This window comes from Podarcis vaucheri (genome assembly GCF_965113315.1).
Source record: "Podarcis vaucheri genome assembly, chromosome: 15".
Taxonomy (NCBI): Eukaryota; Metazoa; Chordata; class Lepidosauria; order Squamata; family Lacertidae; genus Podarcis; species Podarcis vaucheri.
Window position 1 is genome coordinate 30,117,534 of NC_138753.1, and position 22,856 is coordinate 30,140,389.

The window sequence follows — 22,856 nt, forward strand, 5'->3', positions numbered from 1 at the left end:
TCATTTTAGAATAGTCTTTATTGGATTCAGGGGCAGGGATTCTTTTGTGTACACTGGAATGTGTTATAGGCCCTAGCTCTTTATGTTACAGGGTTACAAAATCTTATTTAAATATCACTCTTCCCCCACCCTCCTCAATGTAATTTAAGAAAGAAAGAAAAAAGCCTCCTTTGGTGGAACTAAACTTGACTCCATTTTAAAAATCAGACAAGACAACTCTTGAACACAGCTGGATCAGTAAGATTCGTAGCTACTCCTACAGTACAGGCCTAGACCACCCACCCCCGGGACATTTTGGAAAGGGCCACATCAGCAATGAGGCAGCGTGGGAGAAGCTGGTGACTTCTCTTAACAGGTGGGCACAAACTGGCACATGCCCAAAGCCACTTGGGAAGTCAGTGCCTGCCACCGCCTCCACCTGCCCCAATCAATAGGCAATTCAAGGGATTCCCAAGCAGGGAGGGTCAGAGACAGTTGCTTCTTCTTCCTCCTTTGGACAGGCAGCAGCTTCAAGAGAGTGAAGTGTCTTCAGAGAACAGTCCAGGAAGTGGACAGTCAGGAACAGTGGGGCCAAAGGTTCCCTCACCCAGCACCTGGTGCAGGGAAAGGGGTGCCAGGGGCTGACCTCTGCTTCCTGCCAGGTTAGAGGTTGCTGGATGTCCAGGCTGGTTTCCCTTGACCAATGTTGGGATTAAGAGCCATTTGCCTCCCATCAGAGTAAGGAATAGGTAACAAAAAGGGATGCCTTGGGGACAGGGAAGGGGAAAGTTACTGTGAATTAAAGCACAGGAAGAGGAGGAGGAGGAGGAGTGTGCCTAAGGAGTAGGGAGGCTGGCTGAACCAGAGAAGCAAGCAGCCTCTCCCTGCCTGGCTGGTGGTGACCTTGGAAATGTTGGTGGGCGAGCAAACATGTCAGTGTCCCCTGACACAGAAAGGGTTGCATCCCTCTCCCAAGAGACCACAGCCTCAAAGTCTTGCTTGCTGCTTCCCTGCAGCAACAGTTACAGGATCTCATACTTGTCCACGAGGAAGGTGGTCTCTGTGGAGAATCTCACAGGACTGTTCCCATCTACCTGGGTCACTTTGGTAACCTGCAGAGAGGAAGCCATATGGTCAGTCAAGATGAAATAGCCTGCTACTGGTCTTGGATCAAATTGCTCTTGTAGTACCGTGTTACCTTGGTTCTCAAACACCTTGGTACTCAAACAATTTGGAACCCAAACACTGCAAACCTGGAAATAAGTATTCTGGTTTGCGAACTTTTTTCAAAAGCTGAACATGCTCCGTTTTGAGCATTAAGCTTCTGATTTGAGTGCCACACTTCCGTGTTGTTACACTGAGGTATGTCTGTTTTTGCTACGTTTTTGTGGCTCTTTTTGTGACTGTGTGGAACCCAGTTCAGCTACAGACTGATTGATTGTGTGTGTGATTGCAGTACATTGCTTATTGCTTTCAATTTATAGATCAATGGTCTCCTTCGATAGTAAAATTCATGTTAAATTGCTGCTTTAGGGGTTGTTTTTAAAAGTCTAGAATGGATTAATCCATTTTGCATTACTTTCTATGGGAAAGCGTGCCTTGGTTTTGGAATGCTTTGGTTTTGGAACAGACTTCAGGAATGGATTAAGTTTGAGAACCAAGGTACCACTGTATATGCTATGAGACCAAAACAACTCTCAAGGTATGCTGACCTGTGCCTCTCCCTTGCACACTTCAAAATGAAAGAGTTAAAGGCTCTCCCCCCCCCCCCCAGTGAAGGAGACACTTTGAGGAAACATTATTAGCCTATAAAGGGACAAGGACAATCTACACCAATGCGTCCTTTACACACATAGTCATGGAGCTAAATAGGACACACCTCAAGGGAAGCCACTCCTGTTGCATGCAGAAGACCTGTATTCACTTCCAGTTAAAAAGCTGATGCATCCCCACCCACGTTCCTGCCCTAGACAGTGTTTGTGTGTATGTGCCGGTACAGGGGGAAGGGTGTGGCTTGCCAGCTGTTCTGGGTGCCTTAGCACACAATTGCCAGGCAGCCCCCTGCCCCCTTGGGAGCTATACCACTGCCAGGAGGATCCTTTTCCCACCTCTGCATTTTCAACGTCGGAAAGAAAAGCCGATTGCTCATCGCACTTGCCAGATGGAGAGCATAATTGTGGGCCATATGGAAAGCCAGGGTATTTTCCAAAATAGAAGCGGGCAGCAAACAGGACCACAGCCTCCACTCGAGGCACTTCCCAGACTCACCTGGATGTTGCAGTAGTTCTTCTTGGAGACGAAAGAGACGTGCACAGGAAAGAAGTCATTTGGCTGCCCGTTGATGCTGAACTCCAGGCTGCCGCTCTTGTTTTTGGCATCGATCACAGGCAGGCACCACTCAAGGATGTTTCTCCGGCTGTCGTGGCGATACTCGCCATCAATCTCCCCAATCACAGGAGCACCCACGTTGGACCTACAGAAGCAGCAACGAGCGACCACTCAACTCCCTTGCATCAAGGCTGACCTTGCAGCTGGTGGGTGAATTGGGGATCAGGAGGTGCAATGACTACTCACGGCAAAGGGATGGCGATCACCACGTCATTTAACTCCAGGTTCTCCTCTTGCAGCTCATACTCAATGTTGACATCACAGCCACTCCCGCTCTCTGATGGCCAGCAGTTAACTAAGACACAAAAAGCACCCCTGCTCATCACATGACCTTCTGCCAGCAGCAATGGGCTCTCCTGAACAGGGACAGGAGGAATGTCTACTGAACCAAGGGAGCTGTGCCTGGTTCTAGGCTCATGGGAGAGTTATGTCCATCTGCATCTCCTCAACGCCCAACCAGATGTGCTCACACTTACTTGTCAGTGGAATGAATGACTCCTCTGTGGTCTGCAGCCGCCACTTCAGGACTCCCACATCACTATTTATGGGGAAAGACTTCTCTGGGTTCTTCAGGCCGATCAAGGACTCTGCCGTAAAAAGCCTCTTGTCAACATTGGGGTGAGTCTGAAAAGAAAAAACTGGTAAGATTCATCTGTAGATCCAAAAATGAATCGTGCCATGCTCCAAATTCTGGAAGACTTTCACTAGATTAGAACACTAGCCTGCCACTCAAATCTAGAAAGCATTGCCCATGCACAGCATAGACAGGTTGGGAAGCTCCTTAAGCACAGGCAAGAATGGTGAATCATTTGTAGCCAAAGCCTCCCATAAGAACATACAAACTTTTTCTGTATTGTCACCATTACAGTGGTGCCTCGCAAGACGAAATTAATCCATTCCGCGAGTCTCTTCGTCTTGCGGTTTTTTCGTCTTGCGAAGCACGGCTATTAGCGGCTTAGCGGCTTTAAGAAAAAGGAAACAAACTCGCAAGACGTTTCATCTTGCAAAGCAAGCCCATAGGGAAATTTGTCTTGCGGAACGACTCAAAAAACGGAAAACTCTTTCGTCTTGCGCGTTTTTCGTCTTGCGAGGTACCACTGTATCTGCCTCAGTTTCTCAGACTCCCATCCTGTGAAAGTTAGTTCAGGAACAGAGATTTGCCCAATATCTTCCACTGTGAAGACTGGTACATATAATTAATTCAGCTTCTTTGATAACTCCCTTCTCTTCAGCACACATTTGACTCCCTTGTCAACCAAAGGTTTAGCTACCTTCCTAGCCAGTCTCTAATACTAATATTACTCAAGATTTTTTAATTGTTGGTTTCTATGTTTTCAGAAATTTGCTGTTGCACTCTCAGTGTCTTGTTCTACCCCTGCCCTGTTTAACCCATCACACATGTTTTCGACTTAAATCTTCAGCCCTATTCCAAACCTAATGCTCTTTAGCTCCTACTGGCTTTATACCCGCCATCAAATTCTTCCCTCAAAGACAGGTCTTGGAGTACTGCTAACATCAGAATCAAGTGCAGCAGAACTCTAGTTAAGAATGCCTTCCACCCCACCCATGGGGCTCAATTAATCCCCACAACTTGTATCACGGACAGCACCTTTCCACCTGCATGGGCGGCAGTAGGAGTAGCAAGGCCAGTGGGCCAGCCATACCTGGAGCTGCACCCCTTTCTTGTCCTCGTTCTCAACGTGGATGCGAATCCGGGAAAACTTTTCATCCAGGATCCGCAGCATGATCATGCCGTGGAGCTCCATGTTCTGCAGCCCTCCATCCCGGCCGCAGGTGAGCGAGATCTTCTCCTCTATTTTCATGTGCACACTAGAGAAGAGAAAGCCCGAATCACCCCCGTGCATTGCTCTGCACTGCCTTCCCTTTGGCAAAAGTAGGCAGGCCCAAACAGGATGTGGAGGTTTCGCTCCCACTGGAATGGCCCTCCTTCCAAGAGTGAATCTCCCCAGGCTCTGCTAGACTAGATGAGCTGCTTGCACCTACCATCCTTTAACCCGTTCCCCTCTCCACCCCAACATCATTCCCTCCAACCCCTGTGGCTCAGGGTAGTGACTAGATCAACTCCCCCTCCCCCACAACGTGTTATGTGCAGGACTTATACCTCAAAGAGGTATCTCTCACTCCTCATTGGGACACACTCTGGGCACCTGCCCAAAATTCTGTCAACTCCCAAGAAAGCCACGCCCCAAAAGGAAGGTTAAGGTTGATGATACCAGGTGGTCTAGGAAACCACTCTGAATCCCAGCCACAGTTTCACTGTCTTCTCCCACCGCAGAACACAAAAACCTACCTCTCCATGTTGATGGGTGGAGCTAGAACAGTGGCTGCTTCTGAGGATCGCTTGCCAACCAAAGTGACAATGTTTTCTCCTTCAGAATTTAGCTTGTCCACAAAATTGTCCACTTCCTTCCCTTTTGCACCAAGCTTGAGTGCCTTGTTTGAACCAGATGGCCTAAGAAACAAAAAGCAGCGCAGAAGCTTTTGAGACATCCTTTCTCCACAGAAAGAACCCAGAGAGTGTCTGAGATTCATAGTGGCAGTGCTGCTACAGCCTTCCCCTTATCCTCATGCTCTAAAGTTGCCCTCTCAGGAAGGAAACACGCACGGATTGTATGTACAGTATGGCCACCAGAGAGCAAATATGTCATTCAGCTACTTGGGAGACACCGAAGCAGCCCCCCACAAGAACAGTCAAAGAAACCCAGAGGATCCAGATTGGAGCACCATCAATAGTCTCAAAAAGACCCAGAACTCTCCCACTTCTGAAGGTGGCCACTCATGGCAACAAGAGGTCCACAAGCCCTCACCTGCTTCTTGCCCAACCTTTATACCTGGTAGGTGTTGGAGTCACTTTTGGTCGCTCCGTCTCAATGATGGTTTCGGTAATCATGGCAGCTGTGCTGCCTCCTGACATGGCAGAGCTTCCAAAACCACCAAACCCTGGCGCTTTGGTGCCCCGGCGCTCAGCATCCCTTCGAGCTTGCTGCAGTTCCTTGGCTTTCCGACGCATCTCTGCCTTGGCCTCCCGCTCCTGAGTCTATATATACAAATGAGAAGAAGAGGACAAGAAAGGAATTGATGGCCTGGACCAAATGCACCAGAGACCTGGGCCTGGAGCGTAGGATGCCACAGAAAGCTTTTGGCCTACCTCACGGACAGCTCTGAAGACTTTTTCCTCATGAGAGTCCATCTCAGTAAAAGTGCGGATCTGGGCCAGGTTGACGTTTTCCCGGTAGCCAAGGGCAACAATCTCATCAAAGGCAAATATCAGATCAAAGCAGTGCTCAGAGATCTCATTCTCCTCCAGGGCTCGACAGTATTCTGGGATCTGGAGGGAGTCAGGGAAAATGGCATTCTAATGAGGAAAGGCAACCGTGGCCAAAACCCACTCCACACATCTTCATAGACTTGCAAAGTCCCCAAAGCCTCTACACCTTTAGCTGAACCTTATTGGTCCAGGAGCCTGTTTCAAGGGCAAAAATTCTCCCAGCTAGCTCACCACACTTATTCTAATGTGATCAGGTGGATCAGTTCTTCATTTTCCGATTCCAGTATCAAATAAGTAAGCACAGCAACACAACTCAAGGAAAAAGCAAGCTCCATAGGACAGCTGCTCCATGTGCAAACCCTCCCCCCCCCCCGGTATTTTGCAAGCCAGGCAGCCTGAAGCAAGATCCTCACCACTCTAGAGAAAAGCCGGAGAGTTTCAAGGTCCTCCAGGATGTTGCTGTTTTTTGTGGTGATCAGGACCATGTAGAGTTTCTCCATGGGCTGGTAGACGTAGCGGACGCTCTCTGTCTCTACGAATGTGTGCTGCTTCCCTGTGTTCATGAGCTTGGGGAAGGCTGCCAGCAGCCCCTCAATGCGGGTCCGTGTCATCTCTACAAACTGGCGTGAGACGATCGCCTTTCCGGCTTTCGTACAGACGGCAGCTGCCAAGAGCACCTGTGGAGACAAGAGCTTTTGTCAGCCTCATAACTACATAGAAGAAATAAGAGCCTTTCAGTTGAATCAGTGGTCAGCCAAATACCTATGTGAAGCCTGGAACAGGGCCTTGTGATTAGGGCTGGGCGGTATATCAATATATCATCCAACACTGGTTTGAAGTCCATATCGTGATGTTGTTTTCATAATTTTTGACCTGACAATATATCGCAAATCATGGGGGGGTGTGTGTGTGTGTGTGTACTTTGCAAAAATCACAATGTGTGAAGTCAGCCAAAGCTACTCTTGATTCCTGCAGTCCCCATTAACTCTGCCAGCTCAGCTCTCGCCAGCAAAAATCATGATGCGGGAAAAACTGTGAAGCCAGCAAATGCTGCTACATAGTAGTTCCATCCTTATTTCAGACATGATATATCGTGATGTTTAGCTGGTGATATACCATGATGTTGAAAACTAGGTATCACCCAGCCCTACTGACAACTGGGAAGCAGAGGTGTAAGTAATACATAGGAACTGTGCCTAATAGCCATCATTAGCATTATCCTTCCTTTCCTGCCTTATGAGCAAGGGGCAAAGGTTCACACAAAGCCTGTCATCTTCTTCCTATAACTCAAGGAGACCTCTGCCTGAACCTTGGTGCAGAAGAGCCACGTTTAATTCACTGCCACGAGGTAGCTTTGGTTAGGCCAATGTCACTCAGCCTAACCAACCTCAGAAAGCTGTTGTGTGAAGAGCCACCATTGTGCTGAATTGTAACATCTCAAAAGTCAAAGATTTGTATTAAGGAGATCCAAATTAGCTGGCCCGTAAGAACCATGGCATAAAGTTAAAAAATCTGAAATTGCCAACGATTTGCGATTCATGCCCAAATAATTCACAATTAAAAATATATATGAAAATTTAGCAGGCGATACTTGACTTAAATGGAGAGATTTTCTATATTATCCAATCCAAAATTCACTGTAGAGCTGACAGAAGCCAACTTTCAACTTGCCCCAACCTTTTGCTCTAAACTAGTTTTGCAACATGATTTGCACAAAAAAAGAACCCTGCTGCTTCATCCTTGGCCCAGCTGACGGCTCCGCAACTCCTGGCGTTTGACACAGGCTTTTGCAAACCGTGAAACATTTTGACACCAGAAAACTCACTGGTGGCTGTTTTTACCCTCCTCTCTCCCCCAGTCTAGTTTCCCTACCAGAGGAAAACCTGGTGGTTTTTTTTGGGAGCAAGTGAAAAGTGCAGTTGCGAGATTTCTGTGCCTACCAGTTGCAGGGCGCCTTTCTCAGTCCCAGCTTGGAAGTAGTATCATCGCGACAGCCTCAAGGCTGCCTCTTGTGACACGTTACCTTCCACCGGGCTCACGGAGGGAGGTGTTTGGGTGGCGCAGGCGGAGGCCCTTGAAAAGCAGGCAGGCTCCGGAGGGGCTTCCACAGGCCCTCCTCCACCTTTGGCCTCGGGAAGACGTACCCCTCGCCCCGGGAAACAGCGCTTCGCCCGCGGCGTCTTGGGAGGCGGCCAGGCAGCCGGCAACGGGCGACCGAGGAGCACCCACGGCCGACGGCCCGCTGCTCACAAGGGTGGCCGGAGAAGGAGAAGCCCCATGGAGGCCAACGGGATCGAGCAGGCCCCGCCGACACCCCCCCCCTCTTTCCCCAGTGGCAGCCGCTGACCGCGGAGGGCAGCGGGAGACCCCGGCCGGACACTCACCATGGCGAAGGTGACGGCGAAGATGGCAGCAGCAGCAGCAGCAGCGGCGGCAGCGTCTCCGTTTCCTCCTCTCCCCTCCGGGCCCGAGCGCCTCTCCGCTCCTTCTGCCTGCCACACAAGATGGCGGCCCCGAGCCACGTCTCCCAGGCGGAAGCAGCGGCGTCACGCACGCAGAGGGCACGCCGCCACGCCCCTCGACGTAACGGGTGTCCGCCAGGCCCCGCCCACCCGAGCCCATTCGCCGGCGGCAGCGCCGCTGCCGGTAGGGGCCGCTGCATCCCCTCGCTCGCTCCGTGGCCACTCTAGCGGGAAGAAGGCGAATTCTCGCGAGGGCCTCGTCTCCCGTTTCCCTGGAGACGGGGCCGCCTAGGCCTCGCTCGCTCGCGGGGAAGACTTGGTTCTATTTGGCGATATGGCGGGTGCGCCGCCGCCGCCCGCAGCGCCGCCTGAGGCCGGCCTACAGGTGAGGAAGGGCGAACCTTTCGCGGGCTGGGTGCTCAAGAGGATCCGGCTCACGTCCCGTTTCTCTCCCCACCTCCTAGACGCGGATCGTGGAGAACCAGCCTTACGATGAGAGCCTGGACGTCAACGAGACGGAGGACGTGGCCAGCATCTACGCGCCCAGCCCTCCGCAGCCAGGTATGGGGGGCTGGGACAACGGGGGCAGCGCACACGGTCTGGGGGGGGTCGGGGGGTCGCCCCTTCCGCCTCTGACTCGGCCCTTCTCTCCTGCCACCGTCTCAGGCCCTCGCCGCGTCCGCTCCCAGCACAAGAGCCTGGCCGAAAACAGCAGCGAGGAGGACGACGAGGAGATACTCAAGGTACCCACTGAACAGCAGCCTCCTTCCCTCCCCCCCCCCGCCTCCCTGTTTCCTGCTTGGAGGGCCAATGAAGCAGCGGGCTGGGGTCGTGGTGGTGATGGGGCCGCTTGAGGGCCGAGTTGGCTCCCCACTCCTTCGCTTTCCCCCTCTCCCCCAGGAGAAGAAGGCCTCCCAACTGGCCTCCCAGCCTCGTTTCAGTGGGAACGAGGTAGAAGACGAGGACGACGACTCTTCAGAGACGGACTCTGATGACGATGACGACGATGAAGAGCACGGCGCTCCTCTGGAGGGGTATTTGCAGGGTGGGGGTGCTGGGAGGGGGGAGTTGGCTAGGAAGGGCATGTGCTTGGTTGCCAACATATTTGCTACTTGGTAGTAAGCTTACATGCAATTGTGCCCTTGTTTCCAATTGGCATGGCGTGTGCCAGCCTTGAAGACTAGACTGCCCAGGAAGATGCTGTCCTAAGTCGATTAATTTTGGTGGGGCAAGGGATGCCTAACCGCCAAGGATCCAATGAGCAAAAACAAGTCCTGGAGCCTTCCTTGGCCTTCAGCCTCTTTCACCCACATACTCCCTGCATAGGCCAGTTGGAAAGTTGAGAAGGTTCCTGTGTGATAACTTTCAAGCACTGAAGTCACACGTTTTAAGTGAGGGTTTGCTGGCTTCCAAAGGTCCCCATATACTGTCATTTGGGTAGGATAGCAGTCCATAATATTGGGTTGGGGAACCTCTGGACCTCCAGATGATGCTGAACTACAACGCCCATTATACCTGACCATTAACCACACTGGCAGCTGGGGCTGATTGGAGTTGGAGTCTGGCATCCTCTGAAAGGCCACTGATTGCCCACCTGTTCTGTAATATAGCAGGCAGGTAGAAGATGGTTGAATGTCCAAGCAGATCACGTGTCCCAGGAATATAGTGGCTTAGCTAGACCAGTCAGTCTGTTTGCTGTTTTTGGCAGCCTCACCCCTACTAAGCTGTGTGCTACACTAAATGTGTATCTGAATGCAACTTACAGGTTTTTAAAAAATGGAGTGTGAAAATAATGCAGTTGCTGAGATTGCAGCAGGTGTGGAAGAATGTAAACCTTCCCCAGTGCGGTCTTATGGAAGGTGCTATTTGCAACAGGAGGAAATATCTTTGGCCCATAGGGGTGGCAGTCTTGTTTAAGGGTGGTGGGGTGGATGGAGGAGAGTGAGAATGCAAGCTGGCTTTTCTTTGTTTCTCCTTGGAGTCAGACTCTCCCTCACCCTGCCTTTGAACACATCCTATTTCCATTGCCTCCTGCCCAGCCTCACCACTGGCTCTTTCCCCAGGGCATACAACTCAGCAGATTATGACTACCTGCCAGTCTCCCTGGAGATCAAGGAGCTTTTCCAGTACATCCGGAGGTAAGGGGTAATGTGGATCTTGGCCACATTGTGGGCAGGCGTTTCTCTTTTCAGGCTTCTGCTCACGGTGTCTGCTCCTCAGGTATTCTTCACAAATGATTGACCTGGAGCACAAGCTGAAACCTTTCATTCCAGACTTCATTCCAGCTGTTGGGGACATTGATGCCTTCTTAAAGGTACTGCATTCATTCTGACACTCCTTTACATGCAGCACAGGCTGAGAACTGCCACACAGGACTCTTTCCCTGCAATGTCCATAGAGAGCTGTCACCTCTCTATGGAGGTGCAACAGGGCAGCACTGTCAATGCTTTGCCTCCATACCCATAGTCAACAGTGCTGAAAGGTTAGCTGCTTTGCAGAATCCTTGTAGATAAGTGGGAAGAATTTTTGTTGCCCTCAAGTGATGCTTATGGCTTTCCCACTGAGCATCTGCTTGGCCATTGAGAGGACAAAATGATGAACTAGAGGGGCCTTTGGTGTGACAGGGCAGCAAAGGTTTCTTTCAGATCCTTGGCTTTCTCAGCAGGCAGGGCCACATTTTGTTTGTTATAGTGATTGACCATTCCCAGCAGAAACTCTCTTGACTGGTCTTGTTCCTGGGTGTGTACATGAAGAATAGAATAATGGAAACTCTCACGTGCAAAGGACACCCTGGCTTGTTTCTCATAGGTTCCACGCCCTGATGGGAAGCCAGATAATCTTGGATTGCTGGTGCTGGATGAGCCATCGACCAAGCAGTCTGACCCCACTGTTCTCTCCCTCTGGTTAACAGAAAACTCTAAGCAGCACAATGTGGCCGTAAGTGGGAGAGAGGGTGGGTGAAGTGACTCCTCTTGGATGCAAGACAGCCCTTGGGTCTGTTGAGGAGGCACATTGGGGCATGTTCTGGTCTCTGTTTCCAGCAGCAGATTAAAGTGAAGAGCCTGGAGAATGCGGAGAAGAATCCCAAAGCCATTGAGAGCTGGATTGAGAGCATCAGTGAGCTGCATCGCTGCAAACCCCCAGCTACAGTCCACTATGCTAGGTGGGCCTCTTCGAGGCAGGGATGAGTACAAGGGCAAGGCCTGCCAGCACTCAGCCCCACCTTTGCTCCGTGCTGGGGGTGCGGGAAGAAAGCCAGTCTGCAAATGCACCCTCTGTGTGGAGGAGCCATGGCCATTTCAAGCTGCTCCCTGGTATTTCTTCCTTGTAGGCCCATGCCTGATATAGACACGCTGATGCAGGAGTGGTCCCCGGAGTTTGAAGAGCTGCTGGGAAAGGTAGTGTCTGCCAGCTGTCCCCCTCTCCAACTTCTAGTTTTGGCCTGGCCTAAGAGAGGGGGCTTGTCAGCAGGAGGGAGAAGCTTGTGGGCTTCTAAAGAGATTCATCCAGAGAAAGAGAGTACAGAGCTGACCTTTCCCTCTCTGCTTTTCAGGTGAGCCTTCCCACTGCAGATATTAACTGCAGCCTGGCAGAATACACAGACATGATATGTGGTGAGTGCCCTTTTGCTGATGTGGTGCTCACCTATACCAGTCCTTTTAGGGGTAGAGATCTGCTCCAGTCGGTGTCGGAATTGGCCTCTTCTCAAAATGCCCCTCAGCTATGCACCACCCAGCAAAAGTCTTCTTGCTTGTTGGAATCAGACTAAATAGCTATTATATTTTCTCTTCAGCTATTCTGGACATTCCTGTCTACAAGGGCCATATCCAGTCCCTGCACACCCTTTTCTCCCTCTACTCAGAATTCAAAAATTCACAGGTAGGAGACACAAGGATCTGAAGAGCAGCAGCTCTGGTCTGGTGTCCATGTTCATGTGGGGGCACTGCTGAATGAATTGCTCCCTGCGTCTTTTCCCCAGCCTCACCTGGAGCGGCCTTGCCCTAGCGCTGCCTAAAATGATGGTGTTCTCCCTGCCCCCTTCTCTCTCCTGCAGCATTTTAAGGCTCTGGCTGAGGGCAAGAAGGTTGCAAGCCCTCCCTCCAATCCCCCCTCGCAGGCTGGCGAGACAGACATCCTGAGCTTTACCTGAGACGCCTGCCTTCCTGCCCCAGGTGGGACCTGTTCCAGAGAAGTGCCAGCCTGTGGTGCTGCAGGGCCTGAGGCCTTCTTGTTGGGGCAGCTGCTATTCAGGCTTCCAGTGGACCTAATGGAGCACAGTCAGGATCTGGCTCAAAGGCCCCTGGCCACTCAGAAAGCCACCAGCATCTCATCTACCTTTCTTTGTACAGCTTCTGTGAGAATTTGCCTTATTAAAGTTTTGCTCATAGTGCTACTTTGTCCTTGAAGGAGATTCACAGCTGTGGAGGGTAGGCTGGGGCTGCAGCCTGAGTTGTGGATGGACTCAGAGCAATTTCAGAGTACTGTGGCTATTTGGGACTCTACTTACATGCAGGACAAGGTCCAGATTTATTCCTCTGTTGTAGTGTACAGGGAATGCCCGTATAAAGGGTTCAGAATTCAAATGCAGCAAGTCTTAAATGAGCAAGGAGCCTTTTCCTCCCTTAAAGTGTCGTTTACCAGCTCAGACACTGGCCAGCTCAGCCCATTGAGCATTGCCAAATCTGTTAGTGGTGAGTAGACACAATTTCCTTCTGAGCCCTGCCTCTTTTGCCTGGGCTTAGGCTGTGGTTCCCTCCATTGGCTTTCTGAAGCGGAAGGACAGGGACGGCACTTTGATCACAGCTATTTATTTGTAAAGTGCAGAAGCTACAAAGCAGCATGCTTCAGCTCAGTTGACAGCAGCAGCAGCGCCGGGGCTTGCCAGTTTCCCGGTGGCCTGGCTGGTCCCCTTCATGCCAAGGAAGAGCCATCACATGCAGATTGAGCCATCCCTGAGGTTGGGAAGAGGAAGGAGGAGTGGGCCAACCGATGGCTATAGTGGGAGGGACGTTCTTCAGGGGAACACGAGTCATTTGGTGGGCCTAGAGATGTACTGCAGCTTGGGCTGGTGTGGGGGCAGCCCTTGGCAGCTGCAGGTCTTCCTTGGACCACAGTCATCAATATCCTTCTTTCAGGCACTGGGGCCTCACACATGGGATCTTGCTTTAGAGGTGCAAGGCCTCTTCCCTGCAGTTCAAGCTGCCTTGGAAGTCCGCCTCCTCAGGACTTCCGCTGCTGCTCTTCACACCTGCTGGTGGGTGCAGCAACAGCCCTCACAGCCAGATCTCGTCACTGCTCATGCTGGAAGCTCTGTAGATGTATCCAACCATAGGGTATCGGCCAAAACCTGCAGGGCCAGAGAAACTGAATTGGGCTACTGACAGATATGCAACCCCAGCACATACTGTTTGAGAGGCCAGAGTTCAGTTTCTTTGGCCTTTTTGTTAAGAAAGGGCTGAGTATGTATATCTGAATGGGGGTAGGCAGTGTCTTGTAAGCCAGAGTGTGGGGAGAGCCAAACAGCATTTGCAGGACTCAAAACCGGTGGTTCAGGGCCCTCCCTATGAGCATAATCCAGCCACAATCCAGTCTAACTGGGGAAGAAGGCTACAGCTGTCATCATTTGGCCCAAAACCTGGTATATGGAGGTATATGCTGCTTCTGAATGCCAAAGTTCCATTTAGCTATTCCAAGGAATTGCCACTGATAAGACTTCAGAAACTTGTTATCTTTTTTAAAGCAGTGGATCCCAAAGTGCAAGTCTAAACTGATGTGATATGGCAACCCCTTGATTTACATCACATGAATTTTGGGCCTTAAAAGTCTTCTCTGCCACCAGAGTGGTTCCCAAGTGTTAAAAATGAAAGACTCGAGTTTTTCTGATGTTAGAAGTGTTAACACAGGACTATAAAACATCAAGAAATAGAAAAGCTGTAAGAGCTATTCTTCATACTGGTTAAGGATTACCAGCAATGGTTATTTTGTGTTTGCTTATAAAGCCTGAGACCCACTTGCAGACTTCACAACCCATAGGTAGGGAAACATTTTAAATTGATAATTCATTATGTATTGTATGAAAATGGCCTTTACCTCTATCCTGAAGCTCCCGCTAATCAGATTCATTGGCTAACGTGTTATGAACAACCCTACCACTTTTGTCATAACAGGCATACTTGTGTACACCCCTGTTATGAACCCTCATCTTCTTGACTAAAAAGCCCCTGACTTTGTACTTTTTGTCATAAGAGAGCTACTCCAGCCCTCAATAATCTTTTGAACGTTTTCCAGCTCCTCAATTACCTTCTCTGAGATGAGATGAGCAGAAATGGATGCTCTATTTTTATGTATTTATGGATTTGTATATAGAGATGCTATAATGCTGGCTGTTTTTATTTCAATTCCTTTCCTAATAACCTTTCAGGGAATTTGCCATTTTCATTTTCTAGTCACTGTGCACTAAAGATCTCTTTCCTAGTTAAGTCAAAACATAATTTTTAAAATGGTCGTTCTTTTGTCTGACCCAGCTCTTCAGATACCTCCCCAGAAGAAAGCATCTCTTGGGGGGGGGGGGAGGCATCTGCCCAATATCTGGTGCAGCTTCCCTTAGCCCAAACTTGCCTCATTAAAACAAAATAAAACTGGCGTTCAGTAAAGAGGGCAAACTGAACCCCTAGCTGTAGAGAGCAGCCACCTCCCAGCCCTCACTTCTTACCTCTTTCTACAAGGGCAAAGTTGTTCTCTGGCTCAGAGTGGGCCTCTTCCTCCTGTTCCACTGCAGCTTCTTCCATCCTGACCTTGGCTGTAGAGGAAAGTGGTGTGGGGTTAGGGCCTTTCAATGCCTCCCCCCTCAAATACCTCCCAGCCCCAGGGTGAGACCTTCAGGCCCCTTTTCACCCTACCTTTGGTCTCGGGGGTGAGGTCATTGAGCTGTAGGTTGGAAGGGAGGGACATATTTGCCCGGGGAAGCCGTGCTGCCATTGGCCTCAGGTTGTTGGAGTCACTGTGGTGAGAGCAGAAGAACCCATTGGACTAGGCTTCATCTCTTTCCCCAAGTCAACTCAAGGCAGATCTGAGACCACATTCTTTCAGATTCTCCACCCTGCTCCCGGTTCTCTGGGCTGTTCCAGTGAAGACTGGCTGGCACCCTTCCAACTCGGTTCCTTTGCCACTAGACTGTGGTCTCCTTGTGGCTAGTGCCTAGCAAACTGGGCCGCTCTCTTACTGCCAGGGTCCCAGTGCGGTGTCCATACAGACAACAACGACAGGGGAAGGCAGGGAGCAAGCAAAGCATTTTTACCCCAAACTTAGTCCCGCTAGAAGAGGAGCCTGCGGCTGGGAAGGTTACCTCAGAGGCAGCGGCGCTGGTGGGGCAAGTCCTGCAGGGTGAAGAAAGAGAATTGGGGAGGGCCAGTCCTGGCAGGGGGAGGCAGAATCCTGCTTGGCTTCCCCTGCACCTACCTGCCGCCTTCTTGCCCTGCCGGTAGATGGCACAGCTGATGAGACCACCAAGGGCTAGGACAGTTGCCAGGGCCGCCACACACCCCACCACAAGCACCAGAAGGGAGAGCTCAATGCGGGTGTCCAGGAAACCTGAGGAGACCAGAATTGCCTGTTAGGGCTCTCAGAGTGTCTGCCACCTTCCAGATCTGCAACCTGAGGCCTTGCCTGGTATGGGGTGAAGGGAGAGCCTCTCCCCCAGACTCTTAGACCAGTTATTGGGCAGGCTGTGCCATGCAGGGCACTTGCCCCAAGGACTCACTGCAGTGGGGGCTGACCCAAGCAGAAGACGGGAGGACTTGTTACTTACTTATTGGGCCCGTCATGCAACCAGGACCCCCAACCGACGGTGACATCCCAACCCCTACCGGGCAGCGGAATAGAGGAGTTGATGATGCCCACATCATTGGAGGCGCTGAAGGAGAAGTTCTGGGCTCGGCTGCTGAGCTGCACTTGCACGGTGTGGTTGGTGAGCCAGGGGTAGGTTTTGGTGTCCACAATGAGGAAGTTGGAGGTGTTCACCATCACCTGCCCATCCTGGTCCACCCAAGTGATGTTGGCAGGGGGGTTGGCTTGGACCAACACAAAGAGCACCAGGAGGAGTCCTGGCTCCCTCGCCTCTTCGTAGTGGGCATCCATCTTCACGATTTCTGGTTTAACTGTTTTTGGGAGACACAAAACCAGACAGTGTACCCCTAGGCATGCCTGCAAAGTGCTGTCTTGAAGCAGGCAGGCTGCGGGGACAGAAGGATAAGGCAGAGGTGACACCTCACCAGATTCATGGGAGGTAGGAAGCCCCGGTTGCAGGGCTTGGAAGTGGCAGGGCATTTCCAGGTGCCATCCATCAGTCGCTCACCCACCCACCGGCCCGGGAACCCCTCTCACACTGCACGTTGAGGAGCACGGAGGCGTTGGAGACGTGGCCCGTGGCCGGGTCGGTGGCGGAGCAGTTGAGCTGGCGATCCAGGCGCCGCGCTGTCACCACGAAGGTGCTGCTGCTGCTCTCCTCGAAGGCGCCGCCGTTGCCACTGCCACTGCCGCCGTCGCCCGTGGCCAGGAACCTACCGGAACCGCTGGTCTCCTGCCGCTCGCCGTTGAGGTACCAGGCCAGGCTGGGCGCCGCGGAAAGGCAGGTGAAGGCCCGTCTCTCCGCCTCCTGCAGGCTGCTGAACGACAGCGCCCGCCCGTCGATGGTGGTCTCGGGCTCGGCAAGGCCTGCGCAGAGCAGAGCAGAGCCCAACTTAGCCGGCTCGAGGGGGCGAGCAGTCATAGCCCGGGACCCCTGGGTGAAACGCGCGCCCTTCTCACCTGGCGGGGGGAGCAGCAGCAGCAGCAGGGCGGACAGGGGGCTGCCGGGCGCCATACGCCTCCTTGGCCGCCGGCCGGGCAGCAGGCAGGCAGGCAGGCGCTCCGAGGAGACGACCTTGATGGGCTCCAGCTGGCAGGACGCGGGGCCCGCTGTGTTCTGGCTCCCCACACTGCAGAGCCTGCACCGCGCAGACCCGTGCCGTCGAGGCTGAGGCTGCAATGATTGGCCGGCAAGAGCCGCCCGCCGCTCCGCCTCCTCCTTCACGTGGGCTCCTTGGCAATCCCGGTCTGGATCCTTCACTCCGCCGTGTGTGCGGGAGGGAGCCTCACCTTCTTCTTGGCCGACGACCACGCTTCGCAGGCGGGCGGAGGAGATTTGCTTCGTAGCAAACCCTCGAGGGCAAAATGGGGTCGGCCGCGAGCTTTTCCAGAGAACGGAGAGGGGGAGGCGCCTCTGCCGGCTGCCCGTCCCCGATCCGCTGCATGACGAAGAGGTGCTCTGCCAGAGCTGTCTGGCTCCTCCTTATTCCAAAGCAGCCTATCCCTGACATTCTTGCATTGCAGGGGGTTGGACTAGATGACCCTCAGGTGTCCCTTCCAACTCTACAATTCTTTGACTCCTGAGCTCACCCCGCCAGGGAAAGCTTTTGCCTTCGCTCCGTCTCCTTTTGAGTTCCCACAGGCATCAGGAAGGCCACCTTTAAAACACCTGGAGTTTAAGACTGGTGATTCTGAGAAGTGATGGGGTTTATGAGTGCTTTATTAGTGTATAAAGCAGAACTTGGCCACATGAGTGTGTTTGGGGCAGGTCATCTTCTGCCATCAGGACTCCTAGAACTTTCCTGGTTAGTTCAGACCCCCTTAGCAGGTCTGTGAAACTTGGATTATTATTTTTTAATCCATTGTGCATCACTAATTGCATTTGCCATTTTACTGCTCATCCACTCAGTTTGGAGAGACCCCTTTGCACAGATCTCGTGGTTTGTGAGGCCACACCACGTGGGTCACAGAGAGGCTGGATTCCAGCTTAGGCTGAGCAGACGAAAAGGAGCATTGCATGTGTGTCTGGACTAGGTCAAGTTCTGGATGAGACACCCATTTTATCAATTTCTACAAATGCTCTGATGTGGCAGGAGAAAGGCGGGAGCCAATTTTTAATACGATACATATTTCTGGCCAGTCACATGCCTGTTCCTTTCTGCTGCCACATTGCAGCACTGGTTTTCATTTAGTAGTAATGCTAAAGCAACACTATGTATATTGCTCTCTTAATTGCCATTTTAGAATTAACAGTGGGCGCTATTAGCAATTTTAAGTATAAATTAAAAGTGAAAGTGGGTCCCATGTTGCAGCTTGGGACTCAGAGGTGGGTCTTGGGTCTGGATCTGTTGAATAATACTGCTTTAGAGCTCCTCCTACTCCCTGCATAGTAATGTTGTGACTTGTATTGGTTTCCACCAGTTTTCCAGGAGCAGATAAACAAACAGGCCTGTAATTTCCCAGATCCCTTCTGAATCGTTTTTAAAAAGTTGGTGCTACATTGACCGCTTTCCAGTCCTCAGGTATTGTTTCTCAATCTGAACAATTAATACAACATAAAATTACAATTTTGTCACAGAGATCTTTATTAAGAAAGAAACAAAACTTATTACAAAGGTTTTTCAGGGTGCTTAATTTGCATAGTTTATTCCGGACCGTAACCCGATGGAACATTGTTTTTATATTATCTTTGGAGCTTGAAAGGTGAGGAGTAGCACCCCCAGCTTGCCTTTGGGAGAGAAATTGCAGGCTGAGCCCTCATTTGTCCTTAGCGACACACTTTCTCCCCAGAGGAAGCCTCCAGCTGAGGCTCTTTGCTTGGGCCCCTCAGTTTCTTTATCATTTCGGAGAGCATCTGATTGCAGAGGGCTGCGTACGGATTCATCAGGACCAGCTGGCGACGGGCAAAGGCACTGCCCAGTCTGGCCGCTTGCTCAAAGTCCCTATGGGCCTCTTGCTCGTGGCCTTGCAAGCGCTGGATCAGCCCTCGCTGCACAAACGCCTGGCAGGCTACATGGCCAACGCCCCTGCTAAGCTGCAGTGCCATACCCAGGTCCTCCAGGGCACCTGACGGGGAGAGAAGAAATACATGCAAATGATGGAGGGGAACGCCATGGAACCTGCCTTGTGAATCATAGCAGAGATATTGCAGAAGGGGAAGTGGCAGCAGCTGTGCCCACAGTGGCACCATCTTCAGCATGGACAGAGTTGAAATGGAAAGCAATTGTTTTATTAAGATTGGGGACTGTTTTTGGTGGTTTGGGTTCCGCTTTAGGTAGCAGGTTCTTAGCTCAGAGCTTTGATTCTCGGCGACCTTGTAGGGCTGGCTGTGGCATGGGGAGATGCCCTAGTAGATGGGTTCCCAAGCAAGCAGAAGCACCAATACTGAGCCCAGAGAACAGGTGATGGGAAGGTCTCTGAAAAGCCCTTGAAGAGGACAAGGGACGTGGTGTTCCCTGTCCAGGGGGTTTGCTCAGCCCTCCTTTTGCTCAGGCTACACAGCAGCCATGGTGCCTGTCCCAGGCAGAGGGCCCCTATCCTCTGTGTCAATGCAGAAACGTGGAGACAGAACAGCACTGCCTTGCTCACTTACTTGCTGTGTTGTCCTTGAGGCGGAAGGCCTGGGCCCGGTTGTTGTAGGCTGCGGCTCGCTCAGGGAGCAGCTGAATGGCCCGGTCAAATCTCTCCAGGGCCTTCTGCAGGTCTCCAGCTTCGGCAGCTTCAATGCCCTGGATCTCTAGCTGAGTGGCTTGTTCCAGGAGCGCCGGGTCAAAGGTTGCTTCTGTCTCATTATGAGGAGAAGCACAGTTTTGTTAATAGCTCCAGGTCAAGGGCGGGGGGACAGTAGACAGCTAGACTATATAGGCATGCAACCCCCCCCCCCATCCTACAGCCACTGGAACTTCCACTGGCCTCCAATCCAGTGCTAATTACACGGCTGACTACATCACAACCGCTAAAATGCAGCCGCTCAAGAGAGCCCAGAAATTTCTTAGGGACAAGGGGACAGAAAGCCTGTGGGGAAAAGCCCACCCACCTTCTCCAGGGCAAAGTGCAATGAATTGTGGTCAGGTGACGATCAGAGGTCAGGCTGCACCACCATGGACGTGAAGCCTGCAGAAGAAGGCTGGCAAGTTTCTGAAAGCAGCCTCCCCCCCACTGCAGACCAGGGGTGACAACTTGGATAAGATATTTGGGGGGCAGGTATAAACCCCAACCCACCATAATTGATTGCAAGACATGGTGCACACACACAATTTGAATGGCAACGCCCATCAACTTTTGGGGCCCCTTCAATATTTTATTGGGGGGGGTGTCGAAGGCACCTCGGCCCCTAGGAGTTGGCTTCTATGCTGCTGATGGTGAGGGAGAGGCCCTCTTTTCCAGGGCTATGATACGAGAGCCTTGTAAAGGCCTCCTTAATGAAAAACAGAGGGATTTGCTGCTGCTCCAATTACACAGAGATGGGTAGGTGGGGCTTTCCCCTTTGCAGCCCCCCACCATCCTTGAACCTCCACTTCTTGGCAGTCTGAAGCTGCTCTGATGCCTCTGGGAGCTCAAGGTAGAGACAGGAAAGTCCCTCTCCCCTGCCCCATCTCAGGCAGAAGCCAAACTCACCTTCTCCATTGAGGGTCTCCTGCTCCTTCAGCTCATCAGAGAGGTCGCCAAAAGGGGCGTCGGGGTGGAATATGCTTTGCAAAACTGCCCTGTCGTGTGCTGTTGCCATGTCGGCTCCTGCGGATGAGATCTTGAGTGACCTGGGAGAGCAAGTGGGGGGTGAGAGAGAGAGGGGCTGGCTTACCAAGCAGCCAATAGCAATGGGGGAGGAGATGGGGCAATGCCCTGCTGCTGCTGCTGCGTCTAGGTCTAAGTGGGTGCTGTTGCTGGAGCTGAAACAGGGAAGTTTTTTGACCCCCAAGCACACTCCCAGGGCTGGGGGAGGAGCAAGAAGGGCGGGAACTAACACAGTGCAGGAATAACAAAAAAGGGAGGGGGCGCACACATACCTCCAGCCAGCTCAGATGCTCTGTCCCAGAGTTTCTAGCAACACTGGTGGAACAGCAGGGCTGGAGAAAGGTCGACCCAGCCGCTTTCCCTGCTGCAGTAAAGACCAAATTTTCCTAACAGGCTTTGGGGGATTTCTGTAGCTAATCCGGATTACATTTGCTACTGTTTTGAGTCCCACGTTTTACTATGCTGTGTTACGGAGTTCAAACCACGAATTTGCTGGGCTGGAAGGGGCTAGGATGCAGTGCAACTGCCCTCCACAGCAGAGGGGAGCCCATGCTGCTGGGAATCTGCTGCTGCTGCCAGAAGTTCATCTGTCCACTAATGGGCAGCTTGGTGGATGAAGGTCAGGCCTGCCACTGATCTGCCTGGCAAAAAAGGGGCATGTTAGAAGCCAGCAGGCTGCCATATACAGTGGTACCTTGGGTCACATAAGCTTCAGGTTACAGACTCTGCTAATCCAGAAATAGTACCTTGGCTTAAGAACTTTGCTTCAGGATGAGAACAGAAATCGTGCTCCAGCGGTGCGGCGGCAGCAGGAGGCCCCATTAGCTAAAGTGGTGCTTCAGGTTAAGAACGGACCTCCGGAGCGAATTAAGTACTTAACCCGAGGTATCACTGTATATGTAACCCCTGCTCAAGACTGCAACTATTCCAGGATGCTATGCCTACCAAAGGGGCAATGCACAGGGACATGTCCCATGGGAAACAACAGGCTCAAGCCGATCTGGGAAAATCAGCTCCCTGCCCCTCTCACCGGCTACCCTCATGGTGGCATGAAAGCACTCTCCAGATGTGGAACCATGCAGGCAATCAGAGTTTGACAGGATATAAGCCACACCTGTGCCAGCCACAATTATTGTTTCTCTTGTGCAGTGACACTATGCCAGCTGCACTTCTCTTGTGGGGACTTTTGAGCTTGGGATGCATTTCTTGAAATGCTACTCTTGCCACGCACAAGGCCAGGTAAAAGAGTGAGCAGTCTCAACGCATGGATGAGACCAGTGGTGTCAGGAGGCAGGGCATGGATTTGCAAGATGCCAAGGGACGCGGGTGGCGCTGTGGTCTAAACCACAGAGCCTAGGGCTTGTGGATCGGAAGGTCTGCAGTTCAAATCCCTGCGACAGAGTGAGCTCCCGTTGTTCAGTCCCAGCTCCTGTCCACCTAGCAGTTCAAAAGCACGTCAAGTGCAAGTAGATAAATAGGTACCGCTCCGGCGGGAAGGTTCGCCAGAAGCAGCTTAGTCATGCTGGCCACATGACCCAGAAGCTGTCTGCGGATAAACGCCGGCTCCCTTGGCCTATGGAGCGAGATGAGCGTGCAACCCCCGAGTCATCCGTGACTAGAACCAATGGTCAGGGGTACCTTTACCTTTATGGGACTTTTGGGGACAAGCTGGACCAATGCAAAAGCGATGGGCTCCACCTGAACCAGTTTGCTGGCACCTAAAATGAAAAGGGTGGCAGAGCAGCTTTAAAACTCCTAGTCAATGATGGCTGTGTACTACTTCCAGTATCCGAAGCAGCCTGCCTCTGCACATCAGTTTCTGTGTACCAGTGGAAGGGATACCCTTTACACTTGGGTCTTCACTGTGGGCTTCCCTTTGGGGCATCTGCTCCGCCTCTGTGAGAAGAGGATGCTGGACTGGACGGGCCTTTATTTGGATTCAGCAGGATTGTTTTTATGAGGTATCTCTTTCCCCACAAGGTTTCCCCTTTGCTTCTGGGCAAGGAAGCGTGTAAGACTGTTGCAGCACTTTCACCTTGCAGAATATCAACTATACAGTCGTCCTCTGAAGTCGAACGGAATCCATTCCAGAAGACCATTCGACTTCCAAAATGTTTAGGAACCAAGGCACAGTTTCTGATTGGCAGCAGGAAGCTCCT

General features: G+C 51.9%; 4 protein-coding genes across 7 annotated transcripts; 1 reads left to right on the top strand and 3 right to left on the bottom strand.

Moving 5' to 3' along the window:
- ARCN1 (archain 1) lies at positions 1 to 8,205 on the bottom strand. The gene is made up of 10 exons (XM_082200495.1): positions 8,041 to 8,205; positions 6,070 to 6,333; positions 5,537 to 5,716; positions 5,220 to 5,425; positions 4,679 to 4,840; positions 4,032 to 4,197; positions 2,844 to 2,991; positions 2,554 to 2,662; positions 2,248 to 2,452; positions 1 to 1,091 (listed from the first exon to the last, which is right to left on the bottom strand). The coding sequence occupies exons 1-10, from the start codon at positions 8,041 to 8,043 to the stop codon at positions 1,002 to 1,004; spliced, it is 1,533 nt and encodes a 510-aa protein (XP_082056621.1). The 5' UTR covers positions 8,044 to 8,205; the 3' UTR covers positions 1 to 1,001.
- Positions 8,206 to 8,348: 143 nt separating this feature from the next.
- Positions 8,349 to 12,508, top strand: IFT46 (intraflagellar transport 46). 2 transcript variants are annotated; one of them, XM_082200631.1, is made up of 12 exons: positions 8,349 to 8,503; positions 8,583 to 8,679; positions 8,785 to 8,861; positions 9,019 to 9,152; positions 10,182 to 10,256; positions 10,339 to 10,432; positions 10,927 to 11,055; positions 11,160 to 11,281; positions 11,450 to 11,516; positions 11,672 to 11,732; positions 11,912 to 11,997; positions 12,173 to 12,508. In XM_082200631.1, the coding sequence occupies exons 1-12, from the start codon at positions 8,453 to 8,455 to the stop codon at positions 12,266 to 12,268; spliced, it is 1,089 nt and encodes a 362-aa protein (XP_082056757.1). In that variant the 5' UTR covers positions 8,349 to 8,452; the 3' UTR covers positions 12,269 to 12,508. The 2 variants fall into 2 exon arrangements, with proteins under 2 accessions (XP_082056757.1, XP_082056758.1); XM_082200632.1 differs by having other exon boundaries at positions 11,163 to 11,281.
- Positions 12,509 to 12,910: 402 nt separating this feature from the next.
- Positions 12,911 to 17,375, bottom strand: TMEM25 (transmembrane protein 25). Of its 3 annotated transcripts, XM_082200626.1 has the most exons (8): positions 16,924 to 17,214; positions 16,501 to 16,830; positions 15,984 to 16,274; positions 15,577 to 15,708; positions 15,464 to 15,494; positions 15,018 to 15,118; positions 14,831 to 14,917; positions 12,911 to 13,465 (listed from the first exon to the last, which is right to left on the bottom strand). In XM_082200626.1, exons 1-8 carry the CDS (start codon positions 16,976 to 16,978, stop codon positions 13,392 to 13,394), a joined length of 1,101 nt encoding a protein of 366 aa, XP_082056752.1. In that variant the 5' UTR covers positions 16,979 to 17,214; the 3' UTR covers positions 12,911 to 13,391. The 3 variants fall into 3 exon arrangements, 2 of the variants coding, with proteins under 2 accessions (XP_082056752.1, XP_082056753.1); XR_014213847.1 differs by lacking the exon at positions 12,911 to 13,465 and having other exon boundaries at positions 14,893 to 14,917; positions 15,416 to 15,708; positions 16,924 to 17,375; XM_082200627.1 differs by lacking the exons at positions 12,911 to 13,465; positions 14,831 to 14,917 and having other exon boundaries at positions 15,000 to 15,118; positions 15,416 to 15,708; positions 16,924 to 17,375.
- Positions 17,376 to 18,524: 1,149 nt separating this feature from the next.
- On the bottom strand, positions 18,525 to 20,856 carry TTC36 (tetratricopeptide repeat domain 36). The gene is made up of 3 exons (XM_082200702.1): positions 20,581 to 20,856; positions 19,556 to 19,744; positions 18,525 to 19,029 (listed from the first exon to the last, which is right to left on the bottom strand). Exons 1-3 carry the CDS (start codon positions 20,687 to 20,689, stop codon positions 18,731 to 18,733), a joined length of 597 nt encoding a protein of 198 aa, XP_082056828.1. The 5' UTR covers positions 20,690 to 20,856; the 3' UTR covers positions 18,525 to 18,730.
- Between the last annotated feature and the right edge of the window lie 2,000 nt (positions 20,857 to 22,856).

Coding starts and splice junctions, on each gene's coding strand:
- TMEM25 (XM_082200626.1), bottom strand. CDS start 16,978: ATGGCGCCCGGCAGCCCCCTGTCCGCCCTGCTGCTGCTGCTGCTCCCC. Junction 16,831..16,923: donor GCTGCTGCTCCCCCCGCCAG/GTGAGAAGGGCG, acceptor TGCTCTGCGCAG/GCCTTGCCGAGCCCGAGACC. Junction 15,119..15,463: donor CCAGCGCCGCTGCCTCTGAG/GTAACCTTCCCA, acceptor CTCTCACCACAG/TGACTCCAACAACCTGAGGC.
- IFT46 (XM_082200631.1), top strand. CDS start 8,453: ATGGCGGGTGCGCCGCCGCCGCCCGCAGCGCCGCCTGAGGCCGGCCTA. Junction 8,680..8,784: donor GCCCAGCCCTCCGCAGCCAG/GTATGGGGGGCT, acceptor CCACCGTCTCAG/GCCCTCGCCGCGTCCGCTCC. Junction 10,257..10,338: donor CTTTTCCAGTACATCCGGAG/GTAAGGGGTAAT, acceptor TCTGCTCCTCAG/GTATTCTTCACAAATGATTG.
- ARCN1 (XM_082200495.1), bottom strand. Junction 5,426..5,536: donor TCTTCAGAGCTGTCCGTGAG/GTAGGCCAAAAG, acceptor TTGTATATATAG/ACTCAGGAGCGGGAGGCCAA. Junction 4,198..4,678: donor CCACCCATCAACATGGAGAG/GTAGGTTTTTGT, acceptor TCTCTTCTCTAG/TGTGCACATGAAAATAGAGG.
- TTC36 (XM_082200702.1), bottom strand. CDS start 20,689: ATGGCAACAGCACACGACAGGGCAGTTTTGCAAAGCATATTCCACCCC. Junction 19,745..20,580: donor GGAGACCCTCAATGGAGAAG/GTGAGTTTGGCT, acceptor ATAATGAGACAG/AAGCAACCTTTGACCCGGCG. Junction 19,030..19,555: donor CCTCAAGGACAACACAGCAA/GTAAGTGAGCAA, acceptor TCTCCCCGTCAG/GTGCCCTGGAGGACCTGGGT.